This window comes from Arvicanthis niloticus, chromosome 6 (genome assembly GCF_011762505.2).
Source record: "Arvicanthis niloticus isolate mArvNil1 chromosome 6, mArvNil1.pat.X, whole genome shotgun sequence".
NCBI lineage: Eukaryota > Metazoa > Chordata > Mammalia > Rodentia > Muridae > Arvicanthis > Arvicanthis niloticus.
The window spans coordinates 26,005,715-26,026,643 of NC_047663.1; the positions used below are offsets into that span (position 1 = coordinate 26,005,715).

The 20,929-nt window shown below is 46.6% G+C and overlaps 1 protein-coding gene across 1 annotated transcript; it reads right to left on the bottom strand.

Annotated features, from left to right (window-relative positions):
• Positions 1-15,711: 15,711 nt before the first annotated feature.
• Positions 15,712-17,030, bottom strand: Hoxb1 (homeobox B1). Its single transcript, XM_034507180.2, has 2 exons — positions 16,472-17,030; positions 15,712-16,077 (listed from the first exon to the last, which is right to left on the bottom strand). The coding sequence occupies exons 1-2, from the start codon at positions 17,028-17,030 to the stop codon at positions 15,749-15,751; spliced, it is 888 nt and encodes a 295-aa protein (XP_034363071.1). The 3' UTR covers positions 15,712-15,748.
• Between the last annotated feature and the right edge of the window lie 3,899 nt (positions 17,031-20,929).

Consider the following 20,929-nt stretch of genomic DNA (forward strand, 5'->3'; position numbering starts at 1 on the left):
AGACACATTGCTCTCTCTTCCCGATTTCAGTTTTCAGATTTTTTTTTTTTTTTTTGAAGGTTGGGTTGGAAGTTGAAACAGGGTCTCTCTACACAGCCAAGCTGTCCTAGAAGTCACCCTGTAGACCAGGCTGGCCTTGAACTCACACAGATTTGCCTGCCTCTGCCTCACAAGTGCTGGGATTAAAGACATGTGCCACCATGACCAGCCAGTTTTCAGATTTCTTGACCACTTTAAATCCATCCAACCTGCCCTGTTGTACCTTTAAAAGGCTTGGCTGTCCCATTATGAGATTTCTCAAAAGTGTGTAAGACATAGACAGCTCTTGTGTTCACGTGAGTGAAATACTCAAGGGCCCCCAGGTTAGTTACTGCCTGTGGTCTCTTTTTCTGAGGTCTAGAGGAAGGAGGAGCTGGTTACTAAAAGGTGCAGTTTGGGTGGTTCCCTATTTTTATTGACAGATTAAGGAATAGAATCATTTTTCTACTGTGTACACTCCTTCCCATAATGCATCTGATTTTAACATATGCATGCCCAGTTATACATAGACACAAAGTGGTGCATGGGAGGCTGGAGCAATGGTTCAGTAGCCAAGAGCACTGTCTGCTCTTCCAGAGGACCCAGGTTCAGTTCCCAGGTTTACATGGTATCTGTAACTGAAGATATAGTTTATACCCCAAACTGGTCAAGCTGGTTCTACTTTTCTGGTCTAGTTCCTAGATATAAAGAATATCTGACTGAACAAAATATAGATTTAAGAATTGTCAAAGGGACGGGAAGGTTATCCCACCATTAAGAGAGGAGTGTGTGTGTAGCCCAGTGCAGGTAGGGTCTGAGGTTGCTAGGTGCCTTGTTCAGAGAGAGATGTGTGCACAGGTGCAGGAGCTAGGCAGCCAAGTAGACTCTTAGAAGCTGGGAGGGTCCATAATCCAAAGTGCATAGAGTCCCAGGTACAACAGTATTCCCTCTGCTTGCCTGCCTCTCTTGGCATCCTCCTTCCAGTTAGCTGGCATGTTTCTTTAGCCTACAGGCAGGGCTGGAGACAGGAGAGTGGAGCCTGAGAGCAGAGGAGACTTACAAAGTTTTAACTTGGCCTTATGCAAAATCACTCTAAATCCTACCCCACCCCCACCCCTTTAACATTCTTGGTGCTGTTTAATGATTTTGTTTTTCCTGAGTCTCTGCATAAATTGATACTCTCTTTGGTCAGGAGGGCAAGTGACTGTTGGCAAAGTAAGTGAACTATGGAAGACTTGGAGTCCCCTAGCTTGTGAAACTTATCAAGACCTATTATTCTAGCCTGTCTCCAGGCAGGCTCCAATGTATGAAAAAAAAAAAAAAAAAGTTTGGTGCGATGCCTGGCTCTTGCCTTCCTATAAACTAAGCTGTTTGACACTTCTTACCGGAGTCGGCAAAAGCCCTGATAGAGGCTTAGCTGAAGACTGGAATCTCTAGCTATGTTGGAAATGTCATCTGCTCTTTCTCAGATGCATCTCTCCCTTTCAGGTGTGTACCCTGTGTGACAGCCTTTTACCTCGGCACGCACCAAGCTTCTGTGCCGTCTGGTTCTAAGATGATAAGGAAAGAGCTTGTCACATTGCTCACTCAGAGCAAGGGATACAGAGAGACCTTGTTGCCATGAACCAGGTGGGCTTAAAACCGGGGCTTACCTTTGCTTTTCCCCTCGAGTGTGTCCCTAGCTCATCTAGAGAGCAAAAGGTAACCACAAAAGAGAAAATAAATGGGCTTTCTCTGAGGGGGCCTACCCAGGTGTTCCCTGTGGTCATCTCCTTATCTACAGACAGCAAAATCCTTTACAACATCTGGTCAAGGAACAGCTCCTTCTTCTTTTTTAATGTTTCTGCATATTCTGGATTTACTGCCTGGCTGCTGGCTCTGCTGAGGTGCCCTTATCAAGAGCCCCTTCAGAGCTTTCCAGACGGATTGCAATGTTGGCGTATTTTTAAATAAACAGCGAGCTGGGCCCAGAATGTGGCTTCTTGGGGGCTAAAGCAACATTTGCATAAAGTAGAACAGATGCCAGACCCAAGTAAGTGATCTACTGCTCTTATCTGGCTCTGGGTCTCTCCCTCTCCCTTTTGGATCTCCCCCAGACACCCCCACGTGTTAATCTTGCTGTCAGGATCACTCTTCTTGGCCCCAGGACCTGTGCTAAGTTATCTGACAGGAAGCTGCTGGGGTCTCTGGGTTTCTGCCTTCCATCTGCCTGGTGCTTGGCTCTACAGATCACAGGTGGGAGCTAAAGACTGGGGGGGGGGGAGTTTGATCTAAAGACTGGGGGGGGGGGAGTTTGATCTGTTTATGCCCTAAAGTCTTCAAAGCTCAGATTGTATGTCTATCATAACGTGGATCTCCAGCAACGGGAGGAAGGGGTAAAGAGATAAAAGAAGGTTGATCCCTTTTGAATCCTTACAGAGTAGGCAACTGGTCAGTGCTCTGGGCTCTAGACTGGGGATGAAAACCTCCACTTCATATCCATGCCTGAGAAATCACATCATCCCTTTGCCCATAGAGAGAGTTTGGAAAGAGAAGTTGGGATAATATACACTCAATTAATAATAAGAATAAAGCGGGCAGGTTGCATGAATTTTAAGTAGTCTAATTAACTAATTAATTAAAGCAGGTTGTGGCTGTAGTTCAGTAAATAAACTGCTTCTTTGCACTCTGTGCCACAAGGCCCTAATTTTGATCCCTCATACTACATTAAGATTTGTGGTGACATCTGCAATCTTAGCATTTGGGAGGTAGAAACTGGAAGGTCAGGAATTCAAGGTCATCATTAGCTACATAGAGAGTTCAAGGCCAGCCTAGACCACATAAGATCCTGCCTCAAGAAAGGAAAACATAAGCAAAAAAAAAAAAAAAAATTCTGACAATTTAGGAGGATTCCTACTTTTTGGCTCTCTCTTTCTCTCTCTCTCTCTCTCTCTCTCTCTCTCTCTCTCTCTCTCTCTCTCTCCTCTGTCTCTGGATCAAACCAAAGACAAGGGCATATTTCCCACATTAGGCAACTATTCTATCCCTGAGCCACAGACACACTTTAAACCTTCTTGTCCTTTTCTCTGGCTCACTGAAATATACAAATATGAGACCTTCAGCTTCAAGATCAGTCATATTCAAAGTGCTACAGCCTTCCCAACCTTTGCAATAGCAAGATCTCAACAGCAAAGCTGCCCTGACCATCATACCCAAACTGTGATCAAACAATGGTCTCACAAAATCTATGAATCAACAAATATGTGACTTGGATTCAATTTGAAGAAATTCTCTGCCTCTCCATGTAATCTAGAAAGGGCTAGTCCCTGGGTGAAGCTGCAGCTCTTGGCTATTTGGGAAGTCTACTTAGAAAAAAGAGGAGGCAGCAAGTGACCCGAGACCCTGAGACACATGGTGGTCTGATAGCTGTGGGCGTAGCCCAGGATAGGATGAGGTGGGAAGAGAAACCGCCATCCTGAATGCATTGTGTATTCCATGTGAATTTATGTAAACACTTGAGGACCAGAGGCAGACAAAGACAATGATATGTTGCTTTTCAGATATGTGATCTTGGGCGCGTTACTTATTTTCTCTGTGCCTCGGGCTTTTCATGTGTAGAGTGAGAATAATGACCACACTAACCTCCCAGACATGTGGCGAGGAATAAGAGCTAACAGCAAAGTGCTCCATAAATGTCAATAGCATCAACAATGATAACAAAAATAATAACAGCTACCACCAAAGAGGGAGGTCAGGGCGAAGTGTCAGGGGAGAAGTAGAATTACCTGGCCATCAGTGATAAAGGAGAGTGGAACTGAAGGGTGGCCCCAGCTGGGTCACCTGCACTGCTATCTCCCCACCCCCATCCCCAGATAACAAGGAAGATTCTTTTCCACCCTCTGCATGGTTCCTCAGCACCTGCCCACCTTTTCCTTCTCACGGTTTACACAGACTGCTCAGCAAATGTTTTGTTCCCCATTTAAAAAAAAAAAAAAATACGGCTGCTGACCTGGCAGCTCCCATCCTGAGCTTGGGGATTTGTATGGATTAAGGACGGTATCAGTCACTGATGTAGCCCTAGAGGTCAAGTGGATAGACATGATTTGCAGGAGAACTCCTCTCATTTCTCATTACCAGCCTGCTCCTTAGCCCTTCCCTGCCTAGACTATCCTGCTTCTGTCAAGAGAAATACAATGCCCAGATCAAAGGATGCACACACACACACACACACACACACACACACACACATATACACATACATACATACACACACACACATATATACACACACATACACACACATATGTATATTATATATCTTCCCACTCTACTTTCAGATGTCTTTATCACATTTTATATTTTATGTTTGCTTCTAGACACTTCATTGAGTGGGAAATATTAACTAAAGAAGGAAGGGCAAGATGGAGAAGGACCTGGATGTTAGGTCTCAGGATGAATAAATGAAGGTAGAAGAAATGTGTATTACTCTTGAGACACAAAGCTCTGGAAGCTGGCCTAGGGACACATACCTTTAGTTCCAGCACTCAGGAGTCTGAGGCAGGTGGATCTCTGTCAATTCCAGGCCAGCCTGCTCTATTCAGTGAGTTCACAGGATGGCAGAGATTACATAAAAAGACCTTGACTCAATTAAAAAAAAAAACAGAAAGAAAGAGAAAGAAAGGAAGGAAGGAAGGAAGGAAGGAAAAGAAAGAAAGAAAGAGAAAAAGAGAGAGAAAAAGAAAAAAAGAAAAACTTTGGAGTCGGGTGGAGAGGTAGCTCAATGGTTAAGAGCACTGACTGCTCAACAAAAGGACACAAGTTCAACTCTCCCACATAGCAGCCACAACTGTCTGTAACTTCAGTCCTAGGGAATTCAATGCCCTCCTCTGGCCCCTGTGGGCACCAAGCATTCATGTGGTGCACAGATACACATATAGGCGAAAAAATCATATATAAAATGATAAATTAAAATTTTAAAAAATTGTAAAGAATGCTCTGGGGACCCACAGGGAAAATATCTTCAAATATTGGAGGAATGGCTTGTGAGGAAAGAGATACAAATTACTTCATCAGCTCCAGAAGGCCTTGAAGAAGTTAGGTCAAGTACAAGCCCCTAAAGGGCAAACAGCCACACCACACAAAGAACTATTCATAGTCTCTCTCTCTCTCTCTCTCTCTCTCTCTCTCTCTCTCTCTCTCCCTCCCTCCCTCCCTCCCTCCCTCTCTCTCTCTCTCTCTCTCTCTCTCTCTCATGACCCCTCTTTTTCTCTCTCTCATAACCCCTCTCTCCTCTCTCCTAGATGATCATCAAAGGCAAAGCCAGATGTTATGACCCCCCCCTCATAATCCTAGCAGTCAAGAGGTGGATACAGGTCAAGGTCTTCTCAACTAGACAGCAAGTTTGAAACAAGTTCAAAAACACAGAAACACAAGATCTTGTTGGAGCATGAAAGAATATACCCAAAGGCAATGACATCTGGGGTCAGTATCTTTTTTGTCTAGAGCAAAAATTTTTTCTCCATGCCTGCCAAAGAGCACTAAAACAAAATGAAACAACAAGACCTTTTCTCTGTTATTGGAAGCAGATTTCAAGTAAATCACCACTCTTCTGTTTACGTTTTCTTAAAACAAACAGACTCCTCTATGAAGCTTAGAAATGGGTGGAGAGCATATGGGTCAGGTGCCTATAAAACTGTGTGTACATGCCTCTAGAAGTGTGTGTGCCTTTCTAACAGGCACACCTATTATAGAAAAACCTGATATTCAGACCCTTTGGGACCTGTGAGCCTTTCTGACCCCTGGCTCCACTCCCAACAACATAGCCTCAGATCTGGGAGAGGACTCTGTGCTTCCACAAACCACTCACCACTCTGGTATGGAACTGGAAGAGGGAAGAGACTCCAGAGGAACTGAGTCTAGATCCTTGGTAAGTGTAGGAAGAGCACCTAGTCCAGAATCCTACCTCAGTTGACAGAAAAGTTCCTCAGAACTTGGGACCTGGGACCTGGGACCTGGGACCTGGGACCTGGGACCTGGGACCTGGGACCTGGGACCTGGGACCTGGGACCTGGGACCTGGGACCTAAGAATCTGAGTTATTTCTTGGTGACTAGGTAAACATTTACTCTTGTCACCAAAAAATAATACTGAGAATTGAATCTAAAGACCCTGGGAAGGGAATTAAAGAGAGAGATCCAGGTACTGTCTTGTTTTTTACGAGAGGAATTTGGAGGCTGGAGAGATGGCTCAGTGGTTAGAAGCACTGGCTGCTCTTCCAGAGGTCCTGAGTTCAATTTCCAGCAACCACATGGTGGCTCACAACCATCTGTAATGGGTTCTGATGTCCTCTTCTGGTGTGCCTGAAGAGAGCAACAGCCTACTCACATATATAACATAAATAAATCTGAGAGAGGTGAGGGGGGAGGCGAATTGGTACTGAGAGTAACTCAAGACCTGCCCAATGCGAAGGACACACTCATCCAGAGGCTCATCCTTTTTTGGTCCAGAGACTTGCATTAAAGAGGGCTTGAGAAAGAGAAGAATTAATAAAGAGGTACAGAGAGATTTGCTCTGACTTTTTTTCTGGTCTCTCATAACAACAACAACAAAAAAAAAAAAACCTAAAAACTATTTCTTGAATAAAATGGCGCTTTTATATGGGAGAGAGTTCATAAAGAACTCAACGATTGAGTTTAGAAGATTTATTTAATACATATTCAACTCTGCACCCCTCTGCTTTAGAGACAGGGTCTCACTGCATAGCTCTGACTGTCCTAGATCTCACTATGTAGACCAGGCTGGCCTTGAACTCGTGTGCTTCCTTCCTCCACCTCTTGTGGCTGGGATTCCAGGTAGGTGCTACTCCTCGTGTTTGTGGTGTTGGGGATTAAATCCAAAGCCTCCAGCATGCTAGACAGACAAGCTCTCTGCTAACTGAGTCGTACCCTCGGTTCCACATTAGAAATCCTGTAAACGTCTTTACAGGTTTATTTTAATTTTATGTACTTAAGTGCTTTACCTCTATGTATTCCTCCCACGGGCCTGCCAGGTGTCTGCAGAGCCAGGTGGCCATGTTGGATTCTCTGGAACTGGAGTTAGAGGCTTATGAACTGCCAGGTGGGTGCTGAAAACTGAGCTCAAGTCCTCTGCAAGGACAATAGTACTCTTTCAACAACTGAGCAGTCTCTCTAGGCCCAGAATCCTTCAATTCTTTGGCATAGGTTAGGATATTGAAAGCCTCAAAGGTAGAGTTAGGATTAGACACTAATAAATGTATGAGTTTTCCCTTTCAGTTTTATGTGGGTACCTTTGTTCTTTATGGTTAAATTCAAGAGATAAAGTCAAGCTAGGGGTTTTTGTTTTTTGTTTTCCCTTAAGTATTACTGAGTAGTAGATCCAAGACTCTCCAATCAAAATCAAAGGGATGGCAGCCCGCTAGAGCTTTCATGTTCTGGGGAAACTATGTAGACAAATGGTTTATCTATGGGGTTTCTGCCCTTGCTATCCTTCCTCTTAATTTTTGTTTTTCCCAGAGTATTGAATCACACCGAGATGACCAAGAAAAGGTATCTTTTTAAATTTTATCTCTTATTTGTATGTGTATTGGTGTTTTGTCTGCATGTGTGTCCCTATGTAGTTGTCAGATCCTCTTGAACAGTTGTGAGCTGGACCACAACTGGTGATCCTGGAAATTGAACTCTGGTCCTCTCGAGCAGCCAGTACTCTAAACCACAGAGTCATCTCTCCAGTTCCCGAGGGAAGAAGGTATCTTAATTCTATTTTTTCTCACTTCCCCTTTGAGAATATTACAAAAATAGATTCGGATAAGGGATTTGTCTTAAGAAAAGGCTCACTAGCATGCCTAGAACTATTGTTTCCACTTATACTTGTCTGAAGTTTCATTTTAGATCACATAGTCAGTCAACAGGCATGATACTGGTCTTCTAATCTGCTTTCTTTGATGTTGTGGAAGGCATATCTGCAAAGCTGTGTACAAGGTCAGTTTGTTATCAGATAGGTAACCACTGGCTGGTGAGGAAGGCTGACCTGCCAGAGGCGATGTGTCAAGGTGTGGATTTCAATGGGTTTTCAATTAGTTTTGAAGTGTCCCCTCAGTAGGTGGGATCCTACAGACACAAATTCCTTTCAAAGTCACTTTGGCTTTTCTACACTTCCAAAGGATCCAAATCCCTGAATTTAAATGTTCTGAATAGAGACCTTGTGTTAGATCCTTGATTTTACTGCCCCGCCCTACCCCCCATTCCTACCCCCCCCCCCCCCCCCCGCCCACCATGGCCTTCTGGTTTCCCCTGACTCTTTCTACTCGCCCTCAGAAACCTAGGGAGGATCTCTGCTGCCATGAGCCAGTGTGGAGATCAAAATTTTGGTTATGACAAAGACTGTGAGTAAAGTACCAAGAAATGACGGAGGGAAGGAGCCAGCAAGGGCTATGAACTAGATTCTCACCCTGTCAGCCCATATTTTCCAGGAACATAGACCTGGAAAGTGTTCCCTCCCCTCTTCAGATTTTGTTGTTGTTGTTGTTGTTGTTTTTTTTTTTTTTTTTTTTCGAGACAGGGTCTCTCTGTATAGCCTTAGCTGTCCTGGAACTCACTCTGTAGACAAGGCTGGCCTCGAACTCAGAAATCCGCCTGCCTCTGCCTCCCAAGTGCTGGGATTAAAAGGATGCACCACCACCGCCCAGCATCTCTTCAGATTCTTTATCTCAAAAACCAAGCTGGCAGAAGCATCAGGCTGGTTTCGAAATGGGAATTGGAGAAGTCTTGACAAAATTATTCAACCCACCCCTGACTTCTCAAACCCTGCTCCATTCTCCTTGGGAAACCCTTGACCTAGAGCGGGGGGGGGGGTTCTTTATGGTTTTCCCTTTTTTTTTCTGACTTCAGCATCTAAAACCCATTTCTGTGGCATCAGAATCCTGGTGTGTACATCTATGGCAGGAGGGATCGAGAGGAATCCAGCAGTTCCCAGAAGCTCCTAGCCGTGAAAACTGGCCTCGCACGCCAGACCTAGAGCCGGCTCTCTTTTCCCTTGAAATCCATTATGCATTGAGCTTAATGCTTCTAGGAAATGTCTCCTTTCTGTTACCCAACAAATGAGTCTCTTTAATGGCACTGGAATGGGAAAGAAAAACCTGCATTTTTTTTTTTTTTTTTTTTTAGAAAAGAGAGAAGGAAGGCCCTAGTCTAGGGGATGTTGGGATGTGGAAAAGAAGTGAAGGGCATGCCTGGGACAGGTGCGTCTTACTTGGGTCTCCCTGCTGGGCAGCCTTTCTACCTGTTTTTATCAGTGAAAACGTCCAGTGGATACTCAGAACCTTTCCATTTCCAAAGTAGTTTCTCTTCTTGGGTTGACACTTGCTAAAGCCAAGGAAACCCTAAACAAACAGTAAAATAGGAATGAATGAATGAGCTCTCCGGTGCGCATCCATATCTGACCCCACCCTCATCAGCTTCCTGTTGCGACATTGATGCTGGCAGAGCTGTTGGACCAGGTGAACATCTGAAGCAAACATTATTTCAAGAATTGCTTTGGTATTTGTTTATTCCACAGACGTTTACTGAACGTATGTCACAGGTATTGTTCTGAGGACCAGAACTGGAACAATGAGTAAAACAGACAAAAATCCCCACTCATCTGGCACCTCACCCTCAATCCCTGCACCCAGGTGACTGAGGCAGAAGGTTGTGAGCTGCTAGCTAACCTGAACAACAGAGAAACCAAGGACCTGAAATGTGGCTCAGTTGGTAGTTTGTCTGGCATATATATGTGTGTTAGAGACCATGTACAATCCCTCATACCAAATCTACATGGAAATATTGGCCTTTTAGGATCTTATATTCTAGACTATTAAGCAATAAGAAATACATTTTCATGTGTACTATGAGACACAGGTCATTTCTTTCTTTGTATTAGTATTTTTTTGTGTGTATTTGGAAGAGTCTGGGCTGTCACAGTTCACTAAGTTTCTCTACTGGATGGTACGGTTTACAATAGTAATAACAAAAGACACAGTCCTTTGCAGTCCCACATTGGCTCCTAAACCCAGCCAGGCAGCTCCATCTTAGTCCAGGTCCACGCGCTCTTCCCTCCCAAAGACTGTCATTTTCTTAGTACATCTTATTCTCCAGGAAACCCATGCTGCTGGTCCAGTGAGAGAGGAGACCAGGGCATGACCCCAAGACCACAGCCTTTTCTGCCCCCTACCTGCCCCTCCTGCCCTTCTGACTTCAGCAATCCCCTGGACAGACAGTTCTCCAGGGCTGGGGAGTTGGGGGCTGCAAGCCATTTCAGAGCTGAACTCTCTATGAACCAGGAAGGAAAGGGGGTGGGGGCAACAGAGGAAAGCCAGCAAGGGCTGGCTGGAGAGGCCAGTCTTCTGAGCAGCTCTCCTGGCTGAGTAAATATTGAGCTGCCTCATCTCCAAGGTGGGGGATGAGATGGAGCTGTCAAGCCAGAGTAAACCAAAGGGAGCGTCTGGCCTCTCAGGAGCAGAGGGCGCATGAAAGCATGCGCTGGGCTGCCTCCCTCCTCAACTCCCCTCCAGGCAGAAAAGGCTGCAGGGCGTTCAACCATCCAGACCCAGGCAAGCTTTCAGGAGTGCTTAAGGGAGGAAATACAGAAAGTGATTTTAATTAGCTCTAACTAAGCCAATGGAATAGATTCAACAGGATGCCTTCCTACTCAAATTATTCCTCTCCTTACACCTCCACCCCCAAGGTTCCATTCTTTCACAGATCCATCTTGTCTATAATCAGTTAAGGGGCAAAGGAGTAATTTCACTTATATTAAATACTAGAAAACGAGGCCCAGAGAAATTTGGTAACTTTTCCAAGATTACAGGTGTGGCCCTGTAAGTAAACTCAGGTCTCCTGACCTCCTCTGAAATTCCTTCTTCTCAGATCTGATCCATTTCTTTTTCAACCAAGACAACGACAGAGAAGGGAGGCCTAGAGGTCAGCCTTTAAGCCAGAGTTTGTAGCTGTTTGACCCTTTCTGGTTTTTTAAGAATTAAAGATTCTCCATCTCCTGTTATGTCCGAGACGTATTGGTTAGATAACCAATTCCTTGGAGCCAGACTTAAGTCATGGGGGGCGGGGGGAGTTGATACAACTACAGGGAGCCCCAGACTCATGAACCATAGTGAAAATGTGCTCCCAGGTTTATGTGATGACGCTGTCCTGTCAAGAGCATCTCTCTTTGCGATGTTACCATTACTATAGAACAGTATTCTCCGGGGCTCCTCTGTATCCTTTCATTCACAATTATTTTATACTCTGGCAACAAGTCTTGTGGCTCGAGTGCCAAGTGGGTATGCTGGTACAGTATAAGGGATGAAGGCTAGGTGCCTGCTTCTATTATGCCAAGGCTATAAATAACTCCGTGTAGGAGAGTAATAGAAAATGTATTTCTTTGGCCACATAAAATAAGAAATCTTTCTGTACACTTAACTATGTGCCAGACAGCATCCTGAGAGTCTCTCTCTCTCTCTCTCTCTCTCTCTCTCTCTCTCTCTCCCTCATGCACCCTTCCACTTCTTCTACATTATATCTGAAAGTCTAGAAGCCCCAGGGAAACCGAATTGCATGGGCTTACCCAGCCAGTAGAATGGGGACCACACGGAAAACTAGGTTATAGTTCAGGGTGCTTGCCCCTCTCCTCCACTCTAATCAAGAATTTAAAGCATCTGTCTTCAAAACAAAACACGGGATTGTTAAAGACTTTCTGTCCATCTTCTCCTAATGTAGGCAGGGGTTGGGGGGGCGGGGGGGAAGCTGAGGTACCTCCTTGATAGGTAGTCAGGATGAAAATAAGGAAAAGAAGGAGGAGAAATCACAGCCAGATAACCTCAGGTGCTTCAACCACTAATAAGGGGACATTTTCTACCTGTGGGTAGCCCTGCACACCTGCCAGGGATCAAATAAGACTCAGTGTGAGTGACAACATATCAGGATATTTACTCCCTGCAGTGCCAGGTCTGTGGAAAGGGAAGCAAACATGGCCCTTTATGTAATAATCGCTGTTCTAACACGTTTATTTATGAAACATTTTACACGTGTTACCTAATTTAATTGCAACATCAGTCCTAAGAGGCTAGAGCTGACCTTATCCCCACTTTGTAGACAGTGAGACTGGATACAAGAAACAGGTCCATTGCCCAAGACCCCATGCTAAGAAGAAGCATGGTTTGACTCCCCAATTGGTAACCTGGATATTTTCCCAATGCTGCCTGCCATCCTCCTTTCTAGACCGTCATGACCTTCGTCATCTTTTAAACTTCTCTATCTGCTCCCTCTGCTCTGTCCTGACTCTGACTGTACACCCAAGGGTACTGTCACAAGGCATGTCCACAGCAAAGAAATCCCAGGGTGACAAGTTAAAAAGAGGTTGAGGGTTTTCAAGAATCTTTCTCCCTTAACCAAGAGATCAAAGGGCCTCACATGGAGAGAGCAAATGTTCAGGAAAAGGGGTAAATAAAAAGAGGAAAAGTTCACACTTGGGCTGAGAACAGATGGTGTGGAGTAGGGTGGAATCCCCACTTCACTCCCCACAAGCATGGTAGCCAGAGATCAAGGGTTAGGCAACTAAGACACAGTAACAAAGTTTCAAGTCCCTCTAGGATTCTCCCTCCCATGAAAAACCAAGATTATATAGAGAGGGGTTCAATTTGGAAAACTGGGTATTTTTTTTTTTATTCTGGTAAGTGAAGTTGTGGGAGTAGATGGCTTTCAATATGTGCACAGAGGGTGGGGAGGGGGTGCCTGAGAGCTGTGGAAGAGCCTATGACTGAAGCATCTGAGCATCTATTTTGGAGAGTTTTATAATACACACTGCTGATTTGAATCAAATGGAGCAAGATGCACTTCTGGCTTGCCGGTTTGCCGGGCTCCCTTTTGACATTTGGAGAGAAGCCTATGATGGTTTGTTTTCTCCAAATAAACACCTTCCTCTAAACACAATCCAGGGCCTTGGGTTGGAAGTGGGATTCCAGCAGGAGAGTGCAGAGAGGCCTGGATCTCTGTATCTAAGGAGATGGAAGGCTCTTGGCCCACTGCGGATTATTTTGACCCTGTCTCTTATTAATGAAGAATTGATCACACACACACACACACACACACACACACACACACACACACACACCATCCCTCTTCCCTGGAGGAATCTGATGGTTCCTTCTGCTATGACCAAAAATCAAAGGCTCCAGCTTCTGCTTTTACCCAGGCCCTTCGATCACCCTTCCCCCAGGGCCTGTCATCCTAAGTCTGAGACTCAACTCCACCATCCTCTGCAGCCTTGCCCTAACCACTGTCCCTTCCTCTTTCTGATCACTTGTCCATAGGGGCTAACAGTTGGAGGTTCCGTAAATACTCCAAGCCAGAGGCTCTGACTAGTTGGTATTAAATGGCTTCAACCAGGGGAAATTTGTTTCAAAGATACTTGCTCTGTCCTCTCCTGTCAAGGTGACCCCTTTGGGGAAGCCAAGCTTGATGGCAATTTCAATTAAATGGAGAAAAGCAGTTAATAGATTTTTTTTTTTTTCCTTTTAAGACAGGGCAAGAAAGCAACCTCTGGGAAAGCCTGCCTTCCTCTTGAATGCTTCTCTTCCACTCCAGCTGAGCTTTGCAGTTATTGATAACGTTGCCTCTCCCCTAATGGCACCAATTTCACAAGGAAACAAATGCTTAGCAATGCTGACAAAAGTCCCAGTCCTTTTTGACGCCTGGCTTCCTTTCAAAGGTCACAAAGTAAACGAAGTGGGGGGCTAGGGTCAGATAAGACCTGTCTTCCTCGTCGCTGCACCCCAGGAGTATGGTCCTGGCCCTGGTGCTTCGGGAGATCTCTGAGTCACCAGAATCAATAAATAGCCTGGAGCCCTCGTCACTTCCATGGTTCTCTGGAGCCTGGAGCGCTGACAGTTTGCCACCTCTGAGGAGCTTCCAGAGGCTGGGCCCCCTGCCTCTGTGGACTAAAGGTTTGCTAGTGGTACTGGTGGGGAGACAATAGTTGCCCCCTGGGCGCGCCACAGGCTTGTTTGGAAAGCCCAGAAGCGCTTAGAGGTAAAAAGGTCAGCTCAGGATCCTGGTGTACCTCGGTTGCCTCTGTCCACCCCCAGGTCCCACTGTACACCAGATCACCAGCACCTCCCCCATCCACCTCCGGGCACCTCCTTACTCACATCCCCCACACATCACTTCAAAGGCCACCTCCTCCCTATGCTCCCAGAACCTTCAGCCCCAGCCAAATCACCTGCTGGTGAATTGCAGTTGACTCAATAGGATATTCCTGCATGGAAGGGCTGGAGTTGGGGCTTAATTTGTGTGGTAGTGAGGAATCTGCCAATGACCCATCTTCTGACTCTCTGAGCAAGAATGGGGTACCTTCCTGACACCCTACAGCCCCAAGCCTGATCTCTTTACAGTTTCCAGGGTAAACTGGGGGAGATAGAGGGAAAGGAAACAGTCACCTCTGCCGATATCTGTTTTCCTCTCTTCTACCCCTTTCTCAAGATCATCTCAGAACTCTCTGGTTCCCCCCCCTCTTCCATCATGTGTTTCTGGGTTCTATGAAAAGACCAGTGGACTACTAGGTATCTGGGGATCCTCTTCTACCTTAGCTGGGACCCCACTCCCAACCCCGACAGCGCTCACTATCTCAGCCTTTCCAACCCAGTCAATGGCCTGGTAGAGTTCATACCTCCTCCTCCACTCCAAGATGAAGAAGCAAAAGCAGAAAGAAAAAGGGGGAAACAGACTTTATTGCAATGAGGTAGTTGCAGACACAAAGAGAACCTGGCTTGCTTGGAGCTTGACTTTCCAGAAACTCAAGTGGCCTCTCTGCTGTCTCCAAGGTTCAGAGAAATTTCAGAAACTGCTGGGAATTCTGTTGCCACTCCTGGACCTCCCCAGACTGCCCCAGGGGTAGGGTGGTTTTATGGAAAGGAGAAGGGGGGCTTTTCCGGACGTAATAAATAGGGATGGGGAGGGGTACTCGCCCCTTCTTGGTTGAGGCTTGCTTGAGGCAGTCCTTGCCATGATGCTCCGGAAATCTCTGTAGTGCCAAGTTCCAAAACACTTTGGTGATTTAGTGATGCCAGTGGGAAGGGGCAGGTCTCATAAGCCAGCCTCTGAGGGCTGCTTTAGTGCAATAGAAATGTGCCGGGAAAGGGCTTGTGGGATTACTTGGGACTTGGGTTTTTTTTTTTTTTTTTTTTTTTTTTTTTTGTATGTCACAAGGCAGTCCGTGCTATTGTAAGGTCGGCGGTGAGTTGGCTGGATTAAGGATCAACATTAAGGGCTGGTGATGATGTGCTCACACTCAAACACATACTCCACCAGAAAATCCCGAGGACTCTATCCCAGGCCTAGAAAGAAGAGTTGGGGTCAGAATGCTAACGAAGAACTCTGCAAGCTCAAAGGCACTGAACTCGAGTTGGAAGGGAAAGGAGAAGCCTGAAGGATGGGCTGACATGTTGAGCCAATCTCTAGATCAAAGCCAAAAGGCCGTCCTTCGACTTCTGATGAGTGTTCCCCAGGTCCCAAGACCTGCAGGACCCCCGGCCATCAATTATCCCTCCACCCCTAGATCTGAGAGAAAAAAATACATTTCCCCACTCCTGGCCAGTTTCCTAGGCAGCTCTAAACTGGTTCCTCGGCCTTGAGGAGGGTCAGCAGGGCTGTGAAGTTTGGGAGAGTCTAGGAGAGGACTGGGTCCAGCGTTGGAAGCCGGGTTACTCAAGAGGTGATGGAACTGGGCGAGGCTTCTGGGGAGGTGCACGCAGACTGGTCGGAGGCCTCTCCAGCCGCTTCCTTGGGGCAACCTGGAGGGCCTGCAGCCACCCTGCCCCCCTCTCGCTCGCGCTTCTTCTGTTTCATGCGCCGGTTCTGGAACCAGATCTTCACCTGCGTTTCATTGAGCTCCAGGGTGGCGGCAATCTCCACCCTCCGGGCACGGCTCAGGTATTTGTTGAAATGAAATTCCTTCTCCAGCTCCGTCAGCTGCCGCGTGGTGAAGTTTGTGCGGAGACCGCCGGGAGCGCCTAGTCCCAACTCCGACACCTTGGCTAGGGGCGGGGCAGGGAGAAAAGCCACGTCAGTACTCTCACCTCTTTCTCCCTCCCCTCCCCTCCTCCCAGTCCACTCTGGGCCCTCATTCATCATTCTACCCAAATGCATACCCTGTGTGGCATCCCCCACACACCCTTCATTAGTAATTACTAACTCTAGAACCAACCCCCCATACTCTCCTTCAGACAAGAAACATGAAATACTGGTTCCAAACTGGGCGCACAGACAAGACTGCGGAGACCTCCTTAGGGAGGAGGTAGCCCCGAACTTACCCGGTGGGGAAATCTCTGCTGACCTGAGCCGGGAAAGTACTTACCTGCCTGATGGGATGATCAGGCCCCACTGTGCAAGCCTGAGCCTAGGAGAGGAAGTGACTCCTCTGAGCCCTACCTGTCTTAGGTGGGTTTCTCTTGACCTTCATCCAGTCGAAGGTCCGGGGAGTGAGAGTGCCGGGTTCTGATGAGCAAGATGATTCCTTGTCTTCAGAGAGGAGGTCGTAGGGTGATGCAAAGTTTGCCGTCTGCTCAGTTCCGTACTGCGTCGGAGGATATGGCCCTGAGCCGACTCCACCCGCTCCATAGCTGTCGGGCAATCCCCCTAGCTGGGCTCCGTAGCTCGACGGATGAAAATAGCCTCCATCTCCTTCCGTCTGACCCACAGAATAATACTGAGAAGGCCCATAGCTGGGGTTGCAAGCGGCTGGGGCGTACCCCGAGGGAGCAGAGTTGGGAAAGGACACCCCCAAGGATGAAGGCGGCTGCTGGACAGGATACCCCGAGTTTTGTTGGAGCGCTGAGCTGGGCAGCCCTCCACCATAGCGGCTCTCCCCGGCGTAGCTGTCAACGGCCGGAGCTGAGCTAGGGGGAAAGGAGGTTGGGGCGCTGTAGGCGCTGGGTCCCCGGTTACAAAGTGGGTACTCTAAAAAGGAATTCATCCTATTATAGTCCATGTAGAGGCCGAAGGAGGGTCGGGCCGTTTTGGGGAGACACCCTCTTGCCCTACAACCTTTCGGCAGTATGTCACAGCGCTGAAGCTTGAGTCCATGGCCTGGGCCAGCTTGCCCGGGCCAGCGATCCCCCTAGGAAGGGGATAGGGAGTGGGGGTGGGGGGGCACATGTGATCTCTCTCAGGCCAATGGGCTAAGCGGGCCAGAGTTTGGCAGCCCCAGCGCCCATCCATCACCCCCCAAGCATTAGCATGACAAAGACACTTCAATCACTCTGAGCCCATCCATCTGAGAGCGACATGGAAGCGTCAAAAACATCTTTCTTCAAAGACTTTTTGGAAAGAAGGGACCAGAGGGAGAGGGGGGGAGAGAAGTTGGAAGAATATTCAAGACTTTACTCCCCTCCCAACCCCCAAGGCCTTCAATAGGTTACTGGATTATTAGATTTGGCCAAATTCAACCCAGCTGCCCCTCACTCTCTTCTCCCCTCAAAGAAGCCTACCCCCACCCCAAGGCTGTAAGGCTAGAGTTTGGAGAGTCAGACTACTAGCTTGGCCCAGTACCCCCACCCCATGTTTCTTTCTCCCAGTTTGTCTTGGGATGATGTGTTGGAACAGCCTGGTGAGGTATGCTATCTTGGGACAAAAGGATGGCTAGGAAGGGAGAAGGAGACTATAAAAACACCTCAGGGTGTGAGCCAGGTTCTAAAATCCAGAAGAATTCATGACAAATCAAGAGGAGGGAAAATGGCATCATTTCAAGGGAACAAGAGAGGGAAAAGGAAAGATGGAGGGAAGATGAGAGACGCCCCCCTTTCTCTCTCCATCTCTCTGCATAAACACTCTCTCCTCATTCACGCAGTCATCTCTCTCCCTCAGCCTCTCTTTATATTCCCTCTGTCTCAATTCATCTCTCTGTTCGTCCATCTCTCTCCATATTTATATTCGCTGCCTACCTATCCATCAACTCATCTCTCTAGATGTATTTATCCTTCTCTAGCCATCCATAGCTGTAGCTGGCTCGCTCACTCACACTTAAATAACTCCCCGTATCTCTCCAGAGAGCAGCATTGAGGAGAACCAGGTGATATTTACAGAGGGGTGAGAAGGCAGGGAATTTTTTTTTTATTCTCTTTTCAAAAGTGCTCAAAACTAGTAAAGACCCTGCATTTCTCTGGTTTCCTCCTCCCTGAACCTCTCCATTATCTTTAGTCTCTCTAAAAGTTTTTTTCTTTTAATTCCAAGTCTCAAATACATAAATCCAACGCCAGTTAAGTCTTAAGGACTTAACTATCCAAATTTTCCATGCATGTTCTAGAATAGATAAAAGAAATTGAGTTTGCTCAGAGAATGGGAGAATTGGTGTAGAGCTTCAAAACTAAGGCTTGGAAGTGGACTTCTTTCCTTTCTTCTTTCTTTCTTCCTTCCTTTCTTTCTCTTGGGTTAAGGTTAGGGGAGGGAGATGCAGCAGCAGGCACTTTGGGATTAGAAGAGAAGCTCTTGGCTCCAGCTCATTGATGTCTCCTCCTCCAGACTCTGAAGACAAGAATCCAACACCCACTCTCATTTGTAACTTGTCAGGGTGTCTGCCTGGCCACAGGCCTGGGGCCTGAGCTAGGGCAAGTCCAGGAGGGCAAGAGTTCAGGGAGGGATCTCAGTAAACAGTGACGCTCTGGGGAGGAAGCCAAAGCAGGTGGGACAGGCCTGGGGTAACCCTTGAAACCTCTCGGGTTTCCTTATCCTAAAAGAGCCAGGCATGCATTCCACTCCCTTCAAGAGCCCCAAAGTTATCTCCATCCCTGTGCCTCTTCACCTTGCTGGCTCCCCTCTCCCCTCCCCCACCGCCATCCTCGTCTGGCTCGCTAGTTGCCTCTCCTCTTTCCATTCTGCATCATCAGAGGCACCGGCTTCCTTTTCCCCAGCAGCTGTGAGCCTTGCTTCGCCCTCTGGTAGAAAGAGTTCAAAAGCACTCCTTGGCTACCTCGTCCTCTGTCCTCTTCCGTCTTCACACTGCACCTGCCCTGTTTTAGATCCAGGCAGCTTAGAAACTTCTTCCTCAAGAGAAGCAAAGGGAGGGTAGGGAGAAAGTAGAGAATGTTCACTTGCCAAAGGGATGTGTGCCGACAAAAGAAAGGAGAATGGAGATGGGGTGAGCTGCAGAGGATTGAAGTTTGAAAACTGATAGTGAGATGGAAGAAGGCGGATTGTTTTAAAATGTTCTCCACTGAGGATGGGACCCTTGAGTCTAAGGACTAGTCATTGTTTCCTCAACCTGAACTAGGCCCACATATGACAGGACTGTCTTGTTATACCCGCTATCCTTCCCTCATCCCAGGGGGAACTTTCTCACCCAATCCCTTGACCTAATTTAGGAACCAATTTGGGATGTAAAGGAAGAAGTCGACTCCAAAGGTGTTCCATAAACTGCATATGTCTGTCTGGGAGTTGGGGAGATACATTCCCCCGTTGAATTTAATGTCACCTATGGTCAGTTATTAATGACAGAAGGATAAAAGAAAAGGCTGGGCCAAAGGTTCTCCATGTCACATTCAATGGCTGTGTTTGGTGCCTGGACTGAGGCTCAGGCTAGACCTGAGTTCTCTAGATGTGTTTGATATGCTGTCTAGTTCAACCTTGGCATCCTTCTTTCTGGTTAACAAGTACGTTAAAACTTTCCAAATTACCAAGCATGGTGGTTCAGGCCTTTACTCCCAGCACTTGGAGACAGAGGCAGATGGATCTCTGTAAGTTGGAAGCCAGCCTGGTCTACACAGTAAGTTCTTAGCCAGCCAAAGCCACATACATAGTAAAAACTTGTCTCAAACAAAGAAACAGAAAACAAAGCCTCAACTTCCCAAAATTCCTTCTGGCTCTTGAAGTTCCCTCAGGAAAAAAACTGGAAACCTAGCAGTTCAACCTCCCTGGTTTCCAATTCTCCTTCATAGCTTAACTGGCTGGATTAAGTACTGTGGAATGTAGATCTCTCTCTCTCTCTCTCTCTCTCTCTCTCTCTCTCTCTCTCTCTCTCTCTCTCTCTTTCTCCTTTTCTTCCTTCCTGTGGAATACAGAATTTTCTTCCTTCCTTTCTTTTCTTTCATCTGTTTTTGTTTGTTTGTTTGGGTTGGGGTTGTTCCCAGGGTTTTGTTTTTGGGGTGTTTTTTTTTTTAGGGTTTTTGTTTGTTTAGTTGTTTTTCAAGACAAGGATTCTCTGTGTAGCCCCAGTTGTCCTAGAACTCACTCTGTAGATCAGGCTGGCCTTGAATTAAAATATCCTTCATCTCTACCTCTTGGATTCTGGGACTAAATTTTTCTAACTGGTCTACTAAAATTCCTCTGATGGTCTGAGTGGATCTAAACTGCAAAATGAAAGAAAGTTGCTTCCCTGCTGTATTTGATGTGCTTAGACATATATAGAATATAGGTATGTGTAGATCTGAAATTATCCTCTTGTTGTTGTTGTTGTTGTTTTTAAGACAGGCTCTTCTGTAGCCCAGGTTGACCTTGAGCTTCCTATGTAGCTGAGGATGGTCTTGAACTCCTGGTCTCCCAGTCTCTACCTCCCTAGTGCTGGCCTTATAGGTGAGTCCTAATAATGGCTGGCCTAAAATTCTTTGAGGGCTCTGGTCCTAATGCTAAGAATACAGACAAGGAAGCCAGTCTGACCTGAAGAATATGTTTAAAGTACACAACTCAGACTCTGGTCCTTTTTGTTGAAGAAGTTTCTTAGGCTGGGAAGCAGATGGAGTCAGCACAATCAGTGTAACAGTCCTATCATGAGACTTCAAGCATATCTGTGTGCTCACACCAGCCCAAATGTTGGGCGGCAAAAGTCAACATCCAAAGCTGACACTTCAGAATAAGAAGAACATGTGGGGTTGTCATGTTTGTAGGAAGTAGCATCTT